At 45.3% G+C, this 19,175-nt stretch overlaps 1 protein-coding gene across 2 annotated transcripts in view; it reads right to left on the bottom strand.

The window, feature by feature from the left end:
* Positions 1 to 19,175, bottom strand: part of LOC106567445 (serine/threonine-protein phosphatase 2A 55 kDa regulatory subunit B beta isoform) — an 88,853-nt gene that overhangs the window by 50,537 nt on the left and 19,141 nt on the right. The window contains exon 1 of one of the 2 annotated variants that reach the window (XM_014136709.3): positions 4,994 to 5,520. The exons of the other annotated variant lie outside the window; for it this stretch is intronic. Coding sequence (XP_013992184.1) covers positions 4,994 to 5,063 — 70 coding nt within the window. The 5' untranslated portion in view covers positions 5,064 to 5,520. Of the gene's footprint in view, positions 1 to 4,993; positions 5,521 to 19,175 lie in introns of those variants that run through there. 2 annotated transcript variants of the gene reach the window in all.

Genomic DNA, 19,175 nt, shown 5'->3' on the forward strand with positions numbered 1-19,175 from the left:
ATTCAAACGCAGGCCGACCTTATAATAGGACACAGCCACAGACAGCAGACTGGGAGGAGGGAGGGGAGGTTGTAAATATTCTTCTGGTGGATGAGAGAGGACGGTACCTGAATTATTTACACTCTGTGGTCCTTGGGGAGAAAGCACACAGGGGTGTGGATTGGGGGGGGGGGGGGGCTAAGCTCCTGGTGAGTAGGTGGAAGGGGCTGGGGGGCAAGGGTTTGGTAGTGTTTGTAGGTCAGTGGGTGAGGCAGGGTCATTCACTCGGAAACAGGCTTAACCTGGGCTCTTAGTGATGGAGGAGGGGGGTTACTGGCAGCCTTCAGCCCCCCTCCAGCCATCATGCCCTTGAGAAGGTGCTAGAGACGGCGATAGTAGTAATATGCTTTTAGGGAGGAGATGTGGGGGAGGGGAGAACGTAATTTGTCTACATTGTTTTGCCTCAGAAATTGTATGATTTACTCATTATTCCCAATTAGATTGTGAGGAGACAATAATATGAGGAAAATCACTTCACAATTTGTCAATTGGCTCTACACATTCTTTTAGGAATCGCAAATAAATTGAAAATATATTAATGTAAAGCTAGGTAAGCTAATATGAATATGAACAACATATTGGGTGACACCCATTATTGAAAACGAATTTCTAGCATTTCTTGATAGATTTTTTTTAATAAGAATTCAGATGAACCTGAATAAAAAAAATATTATTTTACTCCTGCTGCTCACTTTCACCCGAGGCTCCTGTCTTCACCTCAGTGTCTTCATACATAGAGGAGAAACGAGTGAGCTGTACACCTCAGAGCCTGTAACACGTACGTTTCTGTAAAAACCTTCTGTTCCCTCCAGGATATGCAGCACTAGGAAGACTGCAGAACACTACAGTATAGATCTTACAGTTACCCATATAGTGAAACGAGCAGGGTACGCTTCCCTCTAAGACAATGCAACAACACTTTCAGTATAAAGAATGGCACAGGTTAAGCCCTCCTGGAAAAGGCAGTAGTCTGGCAGCTTAGAGGTGAAGCTGATTAAAGAGAGAGAAAATGTTTTGGTCCTGGCTGGCTTTCACATGAGAGAATGGGAGAGAAAAATTGGAGTTAAGCTTGTCTTATGTGTTGCATTTGTCTGACGCCAGTGGCATCTGCCTATCTGGTGGTTCAGCTTAATCCTATATGGTTATTTCAGCTCTCTCTCTCTCTCCTCTCACTGCCCAGCCCCTCATCCATCCACACATAAACTCAGCAAAAAAAGAAACAGTCCTTTTTCAGGACCCTGTCTTTAAAAGATAATTTGTAAAAATCCAAATAACTTCACACATCTTCATTATAAAGGGTTTAAACAGTGTTTCCCATGAACCATAAACAATTAATGAACACCTGTGGAACAGTCGTTAAGACACTAACAGCTTACAGACGGTAGGCAATTAAGGTCACAGTTATGAAAACTTAGGACACTAAAGAGGCCTTTCTACTGACTCTGAAAAACACCAAAAGAAAGATGCCCAGGGTCCCTGCTCATCTGCGTGAACGTGCCTTAGGCATGCTGCAAGGAGGCATGAGGACTGCAGATGTGGCCAGGGCAATAAATTGCAATGTCCGTACTGTGAGACGCCTAAGACAGCACAACAGGGAGACAGGACAGACAGCTGATCGTCCTCACAGTGGCAGACCACGTGTAACAACACCTGCACAGGATCAGTACATCCAAACATCACACCTGCGGGACAGGTACAGGATGGCAACAACAACTGCCCGAATTACACCAGGAACGCACAATCCCTCCATCTAGTGCTCAGACTGTCCGCAATAGGCTGAGAGAGGCTGGACTGAGGGCTTGTAGGCCTGTTATAAGGCAGGTCTTCACCAGACATCACCGGCAACAACGTTGTCTATGGGCACAAACACACCGTCGCTGGACCAGACTGGACTGGCAAAAAGTGCTCTTCACTGACGAGTCACGGTTTTGTCTCACCAGTGGTGATGGTTGGATTCGCAGTTTATCGTCGAATGAATGAGCGTTACACCGAGGCCTGTACTCTGGAGCGGGATCGATTTGGAGGTGGAGGATCTGGGGCGATGTGTCACAGCATCATCGGACTGAGCTTGTTGTCATTGCAGGCAATCTCAACGCTGTGCGTTACAGGGAAGACATCCTCCTCCCTCATGTGGTACCCTTCCTGCAGGCTCATCCTGACATGACCTTCCAGTATGACAATGCCACCAGCCATGCTGCTCGTTCTATGCGTTATTTCCTGCAAGACAGGGATGTCAGTGTTCTGCTATCCCATTGAGCACGTCTAGGACCTGTTGGATTGGAGGGTGAGGGCTAGGGCCATTCCCCCCAGAAATGTCCAGGAACTTGCAGGTGCCTTGGTGGAAGAGTGTGGTAACATCTCACAGCAAGAACTGGCAAATCTGGTGCAGTCCATGAGGTGATGCGCTGCAGTACTTAATGCAGCTGGTGGCCACACCAGATACTGATTGTTACTTTTGATTTTGACCCCCCCTTTGTTCTGGGACACATTACTCCATTTCTGTTAGTCAAATGTCTGTGGAACTTGTTCAGTTTATGTCTCAGTTGTTGAATCTTGTTATGTTCATACAAATATTTACGCATGTTAAGTTGGCTGAAAATAAACGCAGTTAACAGTGAGAGGACGTTTCTTTTATTGCTGAGTTTATTTAGCTTTAGCTTTGGCTCACATGATTTCTCTGCTTACTGTTGCCTAAGTCTTGATATAGCCCTGAATCAATAAATCAAAGGCATATGCAAGATGGAAATCAACATGGAAAAGCGTAGAATCCTGTTTGTGCCTTTGCTTAGTGTTGCTATCTTGCATATTTCAGTATTGACATTAAACAGACAAAATGCACAGAGAACTAAACTTTCATTCTGAACAGCAAACAATCTGATTGCCTGCACTACTCTGACACCACCAACCCCAATGCTTTATTCCACTGCTATAGGCTACAGCACAGACCCTAAACAATACAGCATAACCAGCCATAGGGAAAGCAGGACAAATTTTCTATCAGTGTTGAGTGTCCTTTACATTTACAACCAACGTATAGGATATTTAATTTTGTATTATCTTTTGATTTGAAACAATTCAGATAGCCTATTAAAAATTAAAATAAGTAGCCATAATGTCTCTCTAAATGAATTACTGTGTCGTTATCAATAAATATTTAGGCTACTCATGTGGTTGATACGAAATGGTCAACATAATGCTGCTGGTGATCTCTTGTTGTATACTGAACAAAAATATATTCGCAACATGCAACAATTTCAAAGATTTTACTGACTTACAGTTCATATCAGGAAATCAGTCAATTGAAATAAATGAATTAGGCCAAAATCTATGGAATTCACACAACTGGGCAGGGGTGCAGCCATGGGTGGGACTTGGAGGGCATAGGCCCACCCACTAGAGAGCCAGGCCCAGCCAATCAGAATGAGTTTTTCCCCACAAAATGACTTTATTTCAGACAGAAATACTCCCCCTCTGTGTAATGATCATGCTGTTTAATTAGCTTCTTCATATGCCACACCAGTCAGGTGGATGGATTATCTTGGCTATGGAGAAATGCTCACTAATAGGGATGTAAACAAATTTGTACACTAAATTTGAAAGAAAAAAGTTGTGCATATTGAACATTTCTGGGATTTTTTATTTCAGCTCATGAAACATGAGACCAACACTTTACATGTTGCATTTATAATTTTGTTCAGTGTAGTTGGCCAGAGGGATAAACCTATTTCCCTGTGTGAACTCCCCAGTATAATCTCAATTGAGTCCTCCTCGCATCCTCTCTCCTCGCTTCCTTCCCTAAACCCATTGGAGAAGGTCAAAGGGGAGGGTCCTCTGGCTTTCTCATCCAATGGGTTTTGAGAAGGAGGCGAGGAGAGAGGATAGAGGACACGAGGAGAATGGGATTTAGATTCTCCCACCAAGTCTCCTCTGACCTGCTTCTCATGCATCGGGATGTGCGTAGCTTCAGTGATTCATTCGGAATACACAGACATATCCGTGACTGCATTGTGTATTCTCCAATATCTGAACTTCTCAATATATAATGCAACACTATAGGCTAATGCCAGACAGCCATTCATTTTACATAGCCTAACACTTTTCCTGAGAAAGAGACTGTACAGACTCATAGCTATGACAACTCAGCATTGTCGCGGGAAGTAGTCGTGCTGATGCACCCCCTGTTAAATCACAATAAAAAAATAATTCATTTATATAAATTGAAAAAAAATGTTGACCAAATTAGTGCACTAGGCCTTTATTACTCCTGTATGAAAATAATCCTCAGCCGAGCTGGAGAACCCCCCAAGGACCTTACAAGTTCTGTTTAGAGGCGAGTTGGCTCTGGCAGCCAACACAGCCAAATACTCCATCTAAACGTGAATTGAATCTCAATTGCGGTACGGTTCTAGAATCATAAATCCCCCTACTTTCAAATCACATCAAAATCATTTCACAAATGCTAAATGTATACTGTTTTAACCGATTTTAACACCGTTGCAGCTGACAGTATTTGTTATGTGACATGTTTGTGGCGTCCGTTTTCAGTTTGAAGACAGGTGTTCGGGGACGCAGATAAATAATTACAACAGGTACACGTCTTTCCTATGTGTTTTCCATAAATAAGCTCTGCAACATGGAAATATGGCCTTGTGGGAACCCCAACCCTATAAACATGTAGTAATTTAACCTTTGTTTTTTATTAAATTATTAATCGCTGATATGAAAGATTTAGGCCTACGTGCATTATGTTTCCAAAACCGTACCATGTCGGGGCTCTTAACAAAACTCCCCCATTGAGAAGATACTATCGTCAATAGGCGCTAAAGTTACGTACTTAGGTCTATATATGGGGTACCATAGAGCATGCTTTTGTAGAACAGTTGATGGCACACTGAGCTACTGATCAGAAGGTGGAAGATTCCAGCTACACTCCCTGCCTCTTTCATTACAATACCTTCAGTTGCATAGTTGTGGTCCCGGAGGAAGCTGTTGTTTATTTTGCGGGTGTCGATTTCTTCATCCATTTGTGACACTTATTTTGTAAACCAGAAACAGAGAAACAAGTATCCATGGTCCTGAAACATCGCTTCAGCACAGGGTCGGCGCAAGCTGCGCGCTTTTCGTCATGATTAGACCCTTTCCAGAAATAAGAATCTGGAAAAGAGGCAGAAACCTCAACGTTTGCTCCTGAACGAATAAATAAACCGTTCGATACAATATCATATGAGGAAAAAGCCTGTCCCTTTCGAGAAGACCGTTGAGTCGTCGGATGTCTGCCAATAATAGGCTCAGATTAAAGTGGCAGAAAACGACCTATAAAACTGACAGCAAGAAAATAGCTGCGCATTACGTCTCCATTGCCAGAGGCGCAATAAAACAGTCCAGAAATCAGAGCAGGGTGTGTGAGCTGGTTCTTATTTTGCCCCAGTCTGCTTGCATCGCAGCGTCCGTTTCCTCTTGGATCACCCCGTTTCGCCTCGACGTGTCGCTCTGCCGCCAAACCTCACCGGGTGCTTCACTGCTAGCCTGCTGTTGCCACTGCCCATTCGCGCATTGCGTTACTGGCTCCGCCCTGACAGCTTGCCTCTGTCGACCTGCGTCAGCATCACAGTGATGTGTTCGCACATGCGGGGGCAGAGCGCACATGCGGGGGCAGAGCGCACGGATGCGCCCTCATATCAGGGGGACACGGTGGTCACATATTTTATTTTTGTTGATCAACAAAGACCCTTCTAATCGTTTCTGGTAATTGTTACCCCCAAAAGTGTGTGTGTGTGTGTGTCTGCCTGCTTGTGTCTCTGTGTATGTGTGCCCACACTAATTTCCCCTAGTTGGGTTTGGGCATGGTGGTGTTGGTGACGTGTGGCTGTCAGAGACCTCCCCCTACCCATCCTGCCCCTACATGTTAAATAATCTGTGCTGTAGGATAATGTTTTAACGGCCCACTGCCCTTCAGCTAGGTCTGGATAAATCACAGACGTTATCTGCATCCCCAAAATGATGAAGGTCACTGATGCATGCCATTATCTACATCCTCAAAATGATGAAGGTCACTGATGCATGCCATTATCTACATCCTCAAAATGATGAAGGTCACTGATGCATGCCATTATCTACATCCTCAAAATGATGAAGGTCACTGATGCATGTCATGAAAATAAGTTCCATCCACCCCACTTATGACCAGTTGAATATTCCCCATTCTAATTGTCTCCGCACCATGACAAACCATCTTCCTCAACCCCTAATCCTTTTAATAAGGAGATAGTCGTCACCGACCCCTGAATCATCAGGGTTCACGTTCACTCTAAATGGTATAGAATCGGTCTTTGCCGTCATGGGGTTTGAACAAACTGTTATGGTAATTCTATTTGGGCGCTGAGGGGTATAAAGCAACAGGAAGAGGGAATTAAAAAGGCATTGATTTTCTCCAGAATCACCACACTGGGATGTGCTCTTATTACTGGGAGACTGGGAGACTGGGAGAATGCATTAGAGAGGCCTTCTGATGGATGACATTAACAGGCAGAGCTCATTGCTGTCCTTGGGAAGGAGGAGGGCTTAGATGTATTATTATTCTGTATGCAGACAGACAGGCAGGCACACACTAGTGTGAAAACACATAAGCCCTGATACTCACACACGCACGCACGCACGCACACACAAACGCGCGCACACGCACGCACACGCACACACACACACACACACACACACACACACACACACACACACACACACACACACACACAGGGTTCTAAGGGGCTTGCAGAAAGACCATTTTATTCTGCAATGATACTGTATGGGGTGGAAACAGCCTCGAGGAAGCCAAGACTGAGATCAATAATCTGACTGCTTTAATTAAAGCTTCTGCTTCCAGGACACACAACCACAGCAACAGTCTGTTGACTGAAACCTCTCTCTATTTGCCTGTTCACTGTAAAAATACACCACCGACCAAACCCATTTCCAATCCAATGCCTCTGTATTATAGTGGTGATGGTTGAGAGAAACATACATTACATGACCAAAAGTATGTGCACACCTGCCCGTCGAACATCTCATTCCAAAATCATTAATATGGAGTTGGTCCCTCCTTTGCTGCTATAAGAGCCTCCACTCTTCTGTGAAGGCTTTCCACTAGTTGTTGGAACATTGCTGCGGGGACTTGCTTCCATTCAGCCACAAGAGCATTAGTGAGGTCGGGCACTGATGTTGGGCGATTAGGCCTGGCTCGCAGTCGGTGTTCCAATTCATCCCAAAGGTGTTCGATTGAGGTTTATGGCTCTGTGCAGGCCAGTCAAGTTCTTCCACACCAATCTCGACAAACCAATTCTGTATGGACCTCGCTTGTGCACGGGGGCATTGTCATGCTGGAACAGGAAAGGGCCTTCCCCAAACTGTTGCCACAAAGTTGGAAGCACAGAATCGTCTAGAATGTCATTGTATGCGTTAAGATTTCCCTTCCCTGAAACTAAAACAGCCCCACACCATTATTCCTCCTCCACCAAACTTTACAGTTGACACGATGCATTGGGGCAGGTAGTGTTCTCCTGGCATCCGCCAAACCCAGAATCGTCCGTCGGACTGCCAGACGGTGAAGCCTGATTCATCTCTCCAGTGAACGCGTTTCCACTGCTCCAGAGTCCAATGGTGGCGAGCTTTACACCACTCCAGCCGACACTTAGCATTGCGCATGGTGATCTTAGGCTTGTGTGCGGCTGCTTAGCAGTGGAACCCCATTTCATGAAGCTCCTGACAAACAGTTATTGTGCTGACCTTGCTTCCAGATGCAGTTTGCAACTCGGTAGTGAGTGTTGCCAACGAGGACAGGCAATTTTTATGCGCTACGCGCTTCAGCAATCGGCGGTCCCGTTCTGAGGGCTCTTGTGGCCTACCGCTTCGCGGCTGAGCTGTTGTGAGCGTGTTCGTGTTTGTGCGCACTGTGTACACACACAGAAGTGGGATCTCAGAATAATCAGTAAATCGGTCATTGGGAGTGCATACTGCAGAGTATTCCAGCACAACACTTGTATTAGCATCCCTCCTCTCATAACAGGACACCTGCTTCTAAGCTGTGAGAACCACAGCGCCACTCATCGAAAACACGCAGACAATAATTACCTAATTATAACACACAATCGCTCTTGTGGATGCCGTCGTAATTGCACGACCTGGGGAAGGAGGCCGATTGGAACACGCAGGGCTGTGCTCCACAGAGAACATGGCCGTGGTCTGCCTCCGAGTCGGCTCTGACGTTCAACCTGCCCCCTGTGCCCACCTGGCTCCTGCTGCAGTGGCTATGGGGGAAATACTCCCCTGATGTGTTGTGTTCCCTCTCTCCCATCCCCCGTCTCTCTCTCACTCTCCATGACCCTCCTCCAACCACATCAAGCCCAGCGCCACCACCTCGGTCAGTGTGCTCTGTTCACCCAGGAGAGGTAGCTCGCTCCGCGGGCCTAGTTGTGCAGTGCTATGGTTACTAGCCATCCATCCTGCCCTTAAGCACTGGAGCACTCTGCATCTATGGGAACAGAAAAACGTCACGCAGGTCTTAATGATCTCACAGTCCCTGTAGAGGGACACAAAGCATGGAGAGTAAAGAGAGTAGAGAGATCACTACATAAAACACAGCGAGACTCGTGATCCAGACTAACCGCATGCAGCACTAATGGAGCAGACTAGAAAAAGAAAGGAGAGATCCTCTTCTTAAACAACACACATCCGTGATTACAAATGCAGAGCACAAAGTGGTGGGCTCTGGGTGGCCTAATTGAATTTATAGCAAATAGGATTGAGCCATACGCCGATTTGGCCAGCTGCCACGGTGAGGAGGAGCAGAGGGACACGTTCGCCTGGAGCAGGAGAACCTGCAAGTCCGGTGGTAAAAAGCACCCTGCCAGCTCCAAATGAAATAACCACTCCTGATAGGCCAGCTCTGGATCTGAACTACTGACCTGGAATCAGCTTACAGAGTCACTGTACTGTATAGAAAAATGTGTTGCAACAAGACCTCACCGACTGCAGAACTGTCAAAACTGTCCTCCTGAATAACTGGGGGACATGACTGTTAAGTATAGAAAGTTGCAGGCAAAGACCTATTTTGAAGAAGAAAACTGAAAAAGCTAATCATGAGGGCATGATTTCTGTGGGTTTGATTGGTGATGTTTTCTCCTCTGGTAGTGAGGTTTCAGAGGTTGCCTTATGGAGAATGTTCTTATAGCAGTAACATCGTCTGAATTTAGCTACGAGAGGGGAATTATTTTGAAAATAAGTTCTGTCAAGCCCCTGTCGGCTCAGACACCTCGAAACGCTCCACAAACTGCAGTTTGGAAGAGAGCCAACTCGTCTATTTTAGGCAGGGGGTTTGGAGCTGCAAGGTAGAGTAAAATAGAAGACAGGAAGGAGAGAGGTGAGAGAGGCTGGAGGAGAGAGAAATACACGGTGAACAAAATATAGGTCGCACACTCACAGGATGGAAAATGGATTTAGTGAGAATCCTAGAATTTTCCATAATAATGCAGATTTCAGAAACAGCCAGAATAAGATGGAGTGAGAGAGAGAGAGAGAGAGAGAGAGAGAGAGAGAGAGAGAGAGAGAGAGAGAGAGAGAGAGAGAGAGAGAGAGAGAGAGAGAGAGAGAGAGAGAGAGAGAGAGAGAGAGAGAGAGAGAGAGAGAGAGAGAGAGAGAGAGAGAGAGAGAGAGAGAGAGAGAGAGAGAGAGAGAGAGAGAGAGAGAGAGAGAGAGAAAACAAGATAAAGGCCAGGCTGGGGGAGAGCGGATTAAAAGCAGCCTGCAGGAGGATAATCAAATAGTCCTTCTTAAAACATGATGACTACTGCATCTCTCCCTCCCTCCCTCCCTCCCTCTCTGAGGAAAGTCCGCCACAGTCAGAATGTTTGTAAATGATGATGCCAGATGATTTTAAAAAATTGTCTAGTTTATTTTAAACTTAGTCCTCTCACTAGTTCCCAGTTACAATCCTTATTTTAGGCCTGGGCTGGGATCCATAAAACCACAAACAATAACAGCTACAGAATCACATATAACATACAATAACATGGCATTGGTTTGATATCGCTGTGAAACACAGTTCTGTGTAGGCCTACATGTTGGACACTAAATCAAGAAGATAAAATGTAAAATAATTCAGACATTATTTATGACCATACCAAGTCATAATACCAGCACACATTTCTGATGCATGGCTAAAAGGATATGGCTTTTCCCTACAGCCTAGTCCTGTATACTGATCCTGTAACAGAGGAAGTACATTTGATTTGTCTTTTCCCTGCAGCCTAGTCCTGTATACTGATCCTGTAACAGAGGAAGTACATCTGATTTGTCTTTTCCCTGCAGCCTAGTCCTGTATACTGATCCTGTAACAGAGGAAGTACATCTGATTTGTCTTTTCCATTACATTACATTACATTTACTATTTTCCCTACAGCCTAGTCCTGTATACTGTTCCTGTAACAGAGGAAGTACATCTGATTTGTCTTTTCCCTACAGCCTAGTCCTGTATACTGTTCCTGTGACAGAGGACATTTACTGTATCTGTGATCCATCCAGATCAGATGATGACAGAGTGACCTGTCCCACGGTCCTCATGCGCTCTCTAATCTCGGAAATCGCTCACTGGGTGGCGTGACACGCCAGACGCGACATTCATCGTCAATACATTGACTTATTGACAGCGGTCACATCCGCCAAGCGTGACCGGTCCAGTCCTACATTTTGTTCATGTTTTCCTACCCTACCCTTTGTTCTCTTCATTTCTTATTCAATGCGAGCCGAGAAATCAATAGCCAAAGCCTAATCCTTTAGAAAACCCTCCCCCGAACTCAAACGGCCTGTGTCACCTTAATGAATTTATAGGAAAGTGACACACACTTCCTGTTGTGCACAAAAATTAGAAAAGCAAGGCAATTAAAAAAAAAATAAACCTGGTGAAAGATTACTTAAAGGCAGCAATACATTTCAGGTGAAGACCTCCGGCTCCATTTCGTCAATGAAGCCGATATGCGTTTCAGCTCATAAACAGCGGCCGTTCTGGTTATGTCGCCTCAACGCCTCATTAAACCCCTCCACCACTTCCTCCCAGTCACATTCGCAATGACTTGCGGTACCTAGTAAGCAAATTACTAGGCAATCAATCAAAATGACATTAAGGCTTGTGACAGATCGACTCCAATAAAAGAAGCAGGTTCATGCTTCCCCTATTTGGTCTATTCATAGATGACCAAGAAAGGAAACGAAGGCAAGTGAGGCCACCAGCAGATGAACCGAGACAATTGAACTGCGTGACTTAACCTTTTGTTTCAACAGTTTTTTTTTATCATTCTCTGACTAAATGACACCCTCTCTGTGAAAGAACGCACATGTTGCAAGGACCGGCAGGTAGACCAGATATTGTCAGACACTTGTCTATCAAAAGGTCAGGAGGACTTGATACACGGCATTTGATCTCTAATGAAAACCTCCCTCCACCAGCTGTGTACGTGGCAACAACAACAAAAAAACTCCCCAGTTCCTTTACTGTCCAGGGCTGTGTCTCAAATCACACCACGTCTATGACAGTGGTAGTGAACCTGGAGGCAGTGATTGGCTATCGCCTGTGAACAGGACTTAGGGGGATCCAGGAGGACTAGTTAGTAAATGCTTCGTGCCAGACAGACACAGGCAGCTCCCTAGACCCCCCAGCAGACACTTCGGCCCCTCTCCAACTGCTGCACAGAACACTGAACCTCCCCAAATAGAACATGTGCACATCATGTCTGAGCCTAAACAGAACAGGATCTAATCTTTCCTATTCTGTAATTCCCTTTTACTCCATGATTCTACAGAGCACCGCGCCAGGCTAAGCTGTCCAAATATTCAATCAGGATCCCGACTAAAGCTTCCAGAGGGGAATGGTGGTGGTACTGTACAGACTGGAAGAGCACCCTGGGAAATATTCTCGTCACTAAGTCCCTGGGAACTCAAGCATAAGGACAGGAACTTACTTGAGATGTTTTAAAGCTTTGAAGTGAGTTAAATCATGGAGAGTGTTGGATCAAATTAGGATCTACATCTACAATGTAGTGGTTATATCCCCACTGTTGAGAGAGAGTGAGACACACACAGAGACAGACAGAGACAGACAGAGAGAGACACAGAGAGACACAGAGACAGACACAGAGACAGACACAGAGACACAGAGACAGAGACACAGAGACAGACAGACACAGAGACAGACAGAGAGGAGAGACAGAGAGGAGAGACACAGAGACAGACAGAGAGGAGAGACAGAGAGAGACAAAGAGACAGACAGACACAGAGAGAGACAGAGACAGAGACCGACAGAGAGGAGAGACAGAGAGAGACACAGAAAACAGAGAGGAGAGACAGAGACACAGAGACAGACAGAGAAGAGAGACAGAGTGACACACATAGACAGACAGAGGAGAGAGACAGAGAGACACAGAGACAGACAGAGGAGAGAGACAGAGAGACACACAGAGACAGACAGAGGAGAGAGACAGAGAGACACACAGAGACAGACAGAGGAGAGAGACAGAGTGACACACAGAGACAGACAGAGGAGAGAGACAGAGAGACACAGAGACAGACAGAGGAGAGAGACAGAGAGACACACAGAGACAGACAGAGGAGAGAGACAGAGAGACACACAGAGACAGACAGAGGAGAGAGACAGAGTGACACACAGAGACAGACAGAGAAGAGAGACAGTGACACACAGAGACAGACAGAGGAGAGAGACAGAGAGACACACAGAGACAGACAGAGGAGAGAGACAGAGAGACAAAGATACAGACAGAGAAGAGAGACAGAGAGAGACAAAGATAGACAGAGAGGAGAGAGAGTAGTTATAGCAACAGTAAAAAAAGAACAATAGACAGCCCCCTCCTAGCTGCTCCTACTCTCTCCAGTAAGCGTTGTGAATGAGCTGGTGTCTGCCTGCCTGCCTGCCTGCCTGCCTGCCTGCCTGCCTGCCTGCCTGTCTGCCTGCCTGTCTGTCTGTCTGTCTGTCTGTCTGTCTGTCTGTCTGTCTGTCTGTCTGTCTGTCTGTCTGCCTGGTTCAGCTCTCTGCAGAGGGAGCTTAATAGCGGCACCATATGGCCAGCTCACGGCAGTAGCCACACACTCTAAACGGAGACCTGTTGTTTTCTCCCCGCCACCGCCCACAGGAGAAACAGACGGACGTTCCTCTGACGGGGGCTAAGGGCATTCTGGGGATCAGGCAGACGGGACCGTGGCTGGGGGTGTCCCGGCCCCAGCTGACTCTGCCTGCGCCCCTGTGATCGCCCAGTCACCATGACAACTGTGTCAGTGCAACACGAGAAGGCACGCACGGCCCCTCATCAAACAAACAAAGGTGCTCTACTCTACTGTCATTGGGAGATGCTTTATACTGTATGAGCGTCTACGCATTTTCAATAAGGTACAGCCACGTATGACATGCAACAGGCTCGTGGATCGAGCAAACAAGGATATTTCTTGATTAGCTCTGTAGGACCTTTTCACAGCTCAACGCCACATCAATGACCTTAGTGCCCTTCGGTGTCAGATTTAAATTGCATCCAAAGCCTTGGGCTTAACTGGTTGGTCCGATCTCCCAGTTAGATCGTCCCTCAGCTCATTTTACAGCATGAGCAGCTTTTCATTCTCATTCAATACAGCCGATTGGATGCCATTCTGTGGGCTTGTCTCATTGTATACACAGTGAATGATCATTACTGAGGTTCCAAATAGAGCGATTTTTATTCACGCAAACCCCCTACCAAATACACACGCATGCAGGCAGGAAAGCACGTACACACACACACACACACACAAAGCACGCGCACCCGCGAAACACACACGCAAAAACGCAAGCAAGCACCACACACATACATATATACACACACAGAAATCAGAATAATCTCTTCCAGGATATGGGCCGTGGGAGGACGTCAAGCAAGAAATCACGGCTTATCCTTTAACACCGTCTTTTGTTGTCAAACACATCTGTTCTGTACAACCTGTGTGTCTGAGGCTGCAGTCACATGGTGGAGCCAAGTCTTACCCTACAGCACCATCAACTGGACCGTCTGAGCTATTACACCAGTAATATAGGAACGAAGCTCAGCTCCAACCGGTATAGGAAATTAGCACTCAGACATCATATTAATTATTCAATAACCAAAAGTAACATTTGCTTTGACGTTTAAATTAATTCCATAGAGTGTCTACAAGATATATACTTGGGTAACAGGGTATTAACTAGAAAAAAGCTAATATGTAAAATAAAATACCAAATCATGCCATACAACCCTTTGTAAAATAGCATAATATTGCTTGCACAGGTGAAAGCAATATTATGCTATTTTACAAAGGGTTGCATGGCATGATTTTATCCTATGTCCAGGTAAATACCCCCCCACACACACATATATATAGAATAACGTTCAGAATGTTGAGTCAGCATCTAAAAACAAGGACAAAACCAGTTTGAGTCTCAGAGCATAAGGAGGGTGGTTTAAAATTAAAGTGTCATGCATACCCACAGTCCAGCAGACATTGGTGTTTAATGTGTCGCAGACAGACTTTTACCATAATTGCACATCTCACAGCAGCAGTAGTGGCCTCCATAAAGGGGTAGAGAATGAGGGCAAATTACTGGGACTGGGGATGTTCACATCCAGAGGGCTGGCCCAGACAGGCTAATTTGACATCAGAGTTAGTGGCAGCCAAGCAGGCAGGCAGGTCTGTGGTCTCAGAGAGCGAGAGCGAGCGCGAGAGAGAGTGAAAAAGAGAGAGACTTCCACAGGGCTCAAAGATACAGATAAATCAGGAAAAAAAGTGCTGTGTTAAGGGAAATCAGCAGAAAATGTACTCGGTTGGACACTCAGGGCTGGCTCCAAGCATAAGCGACATAAGCTGTTGCTTAGGGCCCCCAGGGGCCCCCCCCATCCCAAAAAAGTATAATATATATATTTTGGAGAACTCAATCAGGGTATAAACTTACTGTTGAGCGTTATACTGAAACAATATATAAACGCAACATGGAACAATTTCAACGATGTTACTGACTTACAGTTCATATAAGGAAATCAGTCAACTGAAAGAAATGTGTTAGGTCCTAATCTATGGATTGCACATGACTGGGCAGGGGTGCAGCCATGGGTGGGCCTGGGAGGGAATAGGCCCACCCACTTGGGAGCCAGGCCCAGCCAATCAAAATATCTTTTTCCCGATAAAAGGGCTTTATTACAGGCAGAGCTATCCAGGTGGGTGGTCTCAGACGATCCCGCAGGTGAAGAAGCCGGATGTGGAGGTCCTGGGCTGGTGTGGTTATATGTGGTCTGCGGTTGTGAGGCCGGTTGGATATGCTGCCAAATTCTCTAAAATGACGTTGTAGGCGGCTTATGGTAGAGAAATTAACATTCATTTATCTGGCAACAGCTCTGGTGGACATTCCTGCAGTGCACAACATTTGAAAGAAATAAGCTGTTTGTGCATATGGAACATTTCTGGGATCTTTTATTTTTGATTATGAAACATGGGCCAACACTTTACATGTTGCGTTTAAATTTTTGTTCAGTATAGAATAGTAGAATGCACAAGGTGTACATTAGGAAATTTGGTTGTGCATCAGCGGTTTCTCTTGTTTTGTCACTGACAGTCACTCAATTAACCACGTCAGCTAACAATTGTTAGATTGGTTAGTTAGTCTAGCCAGTTATCTAAACTTGTAGTAATCATGGCCGGATACTGTGCCCATGGGCCCTGACTACCAGTGATTTTGTTCGTCACTTTCACCCAGATATTATTAAGATGACATAAGTCATGGCAAAGTGTAGAATTGCAGGAAATTAGCATCAAAACTGAAAATAAATTCTCTCCACCCCATGGCAAAATTGGTCGAACTGCAGTAAATTAGTTCTAAAATTGCACCATCTTCTCTCCGCCCCATAGCAAAATGTGTAGAACAGCAGGAAATGAACTTAAAAAATGTAACGTTTCTCTCTGCCATCAAGAGTGGCAGGGGGGGCACCAAAAGGCTAGAGCCGGCCCTGGGGACACTATTTTTAGAAACATTGACCACACAGCTTCCTGTATACACTATGAGGGGGTTTTGGATTAGAACACAATGTTGTATCGAAGGTTTTTCCACTATGTGGAGGAGAGATACAAGAGGATGAGAAAAAGAGAACTATGTGAAAAACGAGGAGGAATATTGAGATCAAATGTGTAGAAGAACTTTCTTGTTGAACAACTGTATGAGAGAATCACATGATGCACATTCCCAGCCAGTTGTCTCTCTAACATGGCCATTACCCGCCACTTGTCAGCTGAATCTCTCAGCTCTTTGATTGAAAACTCAGCGATTCACATCACAACATCCCGACACAGTGTGTTTCAACCACTTTCCAAATGCACTTTCACAATTCAACATCAAAAACAGCATCAAATCCCCCCCCCCCCCCCCCTTCCCCTCGGGACTCACATTCTAACCCTCCTGGAATCTTGGAGGTATATGATCCAGATCCACCACAGGCCACAACAGACCAGGTCTGACATGATGTTGCCTGCCCGCCATGTCTGGCCTGTCCTGGGTGTAAATCCCTCTTTAGCATGGATGAGTGGCCCAGGTTATGAGCTCAGTACAGGCAGTGGGCTGTGGGTGGGTATGGATGGAGCAGCAGTGGGAGAGGGGACTGGGGAGCTTCATGTGGAAATGGGCCGGAATAGATGAGGTGTCAGTGAGTGTGGCCAGCTACGTGCTGCTGGATAAAGCAGGTCAGTCAGGTTGCTCGCCTCGTGTTGCACAGCTGGGTGACAGATAGAGGCATGAGTCAGACCATCGATAGCAGGCAGGGGTGGCGGGGGCAAAGGAGAGGGGGTTAGAGCAGTAACACACAACGCTGGTGTGGTTCACAAAACAAAGTCAACCCCCCATGGAGGGACCAGGCAGCACAGGCTCAGCCAACGTCACTCTACAGATGATTGGTTTGTTCCTGTTTGCCAATAACATGGCCACCTACTCAGCAGGAGAGAGAGAGAACACAACAACAAGTAAATACACTACCAATAAAATAACTCAAGTTAAGAGCCATTGAGTACAGCCAGGAATGCAGAAACACACAGACCAGCACTATTTTTCTCTCTCTTCTTATGAATTCCTCTGCTTTATGGATGATGACAGATACAGATTGCTGTATCCGAGCCCTAAGCAACCGAGAAGAAGGCACTTCCAGAGGCACGGCACATGGGTAGTTGCCTTAGTGTAAGAAAGGAACTTTCAAGTGTGATATCAAACAAATCTGTAAAACAGACGCCACAACAACACCATCAATCAAAGCTAAGAAGAACATATTTTTAAGCAAGTAACAGCAGCATCAAAAGACCCCCAGCTAGCACATAACGTTCTTAGAACCATATGTTTCTTAGAGCTAGGTTAGAGTGTGATTGTTCTATGGTTATTTTGCATACAACCTTACCCACAACTTTCTGGGAATGGTGCAAGATAGTTGCTTGGCACTGGAACATTCTCAGCACATTTACAGAACTTGAGAAAAATACATTATTTTGTTGGTATTTCATTGCTTTAAAAGAACATTTCCTAACAGTTCAAACATGGTTACATTTCATTTAAATGTTGGTAATGTTCTAGGAACGTTCTCCAACTGGTTTTACATTGGAAATGTTCTCAAATAGTTCAGAGAACACTAAGAAACAACAATCTTCTGTGAGAATTTCAGTACTTTGTTTTTTACAGGTTTCACCATGGTTCTATTTAAAGTCATGTTCTCACATTGTTCTGAGAATTTTAATAAACAACGTTCTTCTGTGGGAATTTATGTACTTCAGCATAATGTTTCTTACAGGTTTCCTCATGGTTCTATTTAAAGTAATGTTCTCAGATTGTTCAGAGAAAGATAAGAAAACTTTCCATAAAAACCACAAAACTTTGGCAACGTTCAGTGAACATTCTAAGAATGTTATTTAAAAACATACTGTATACGTTCCGTCGTCAGCATCAACAAAACACTCTATAACCCCTATATTGTTAAGTGTGTTCAGGTGTGTTGGCCGCGCCCACTAATTGGCCACACCTGATCTTAATGAGTGCCTGTTTCCTTTGAAATAGGGTCTGTTTGAATAGACTAAAATGAACAGCTTTGTATGAGTTAAAAAACATGGCATGCTAGCTCCATCCTGGTGGCACAGAGGACTAATTCCATGGATAGATAAGAAAATATTACAGGGTTGAATCTCACTGATGCTGTGCCACATAAAAAATGTATGTGTTTTCAGGATTAATGCCTAAGGAAAGGAAATTCCATGTGTCCTATCTGTGCTTGGAGTTCAAAACGGTTAACAAAAACTATGCTAGCAGTGTTATTACACGTTTTATTGAAAGATGTTCTCAGAATGTTATTTAATTACCTTCAAATAACTTAGAATTTCCGTTTTCAGACCGGTAATAAAACCTCTCAGGAAAACTTTCAGCGAGACAAGTCAAGGACCATATCACCTCCACTGATACCCTAGACCCACTCCAATTTGCTTACCGCCCCAATAGGTCCATTGACGATGCACACTACCCTATCCCATCTGGACAAGAGGAATACCTATGTAAGAATGCTGTTCATTGACTACAGCTCAGCATTTAACACCATAGTACCCTCCAAACTCGTCATTAAGCTCGAGACCCTAGGTCTCGACCCTGTTCTGTGTAACTGGGTCCTGGACTTTCTGACGGGCCGCCCCCAGGTGATAGGAAACAACATCTCCATCCCGCTGATGCTCAACACTGGGGCCCCACAAGGGTGTGTTCTCAGCCCTCTCCTGTACTCCCTGTTCACCCATGACTGCGTGGACATGCACACCTCCAACTCAATCATCAAGTTTGCAGACGACACTACAGTGGTAGGCCTGGTTACCAACAACGATGGGCCCTCGGAGTGTGGTGTCAGGAAAATAACCTCTCACTCAATGTCAACAAAACAAAGGAGATGATTGTGGACTTCAGGAAACAGCAGAGGGAGCACCCCCCTATCCACATCCACGGGACAGTAGTGGAGAAGGTGGAAAGTTAAGTTCCTCGGCGTACACATCACGGACAAACTGAAATGGTCCACCCACACAAA

The sequence above is a fragment of the Salmo salar genome, chromosome 13 (genome assembly GCF_965601325.2).
Source record: "Salmo salar chromosome 13, fSalSal1, whole genome shotgun sequence".
NCBI lineage: Eukaryota > Metazoa > Chordata > Actinopteri > Salmoniformes > Salmonidae > Salmo > Salmo salar.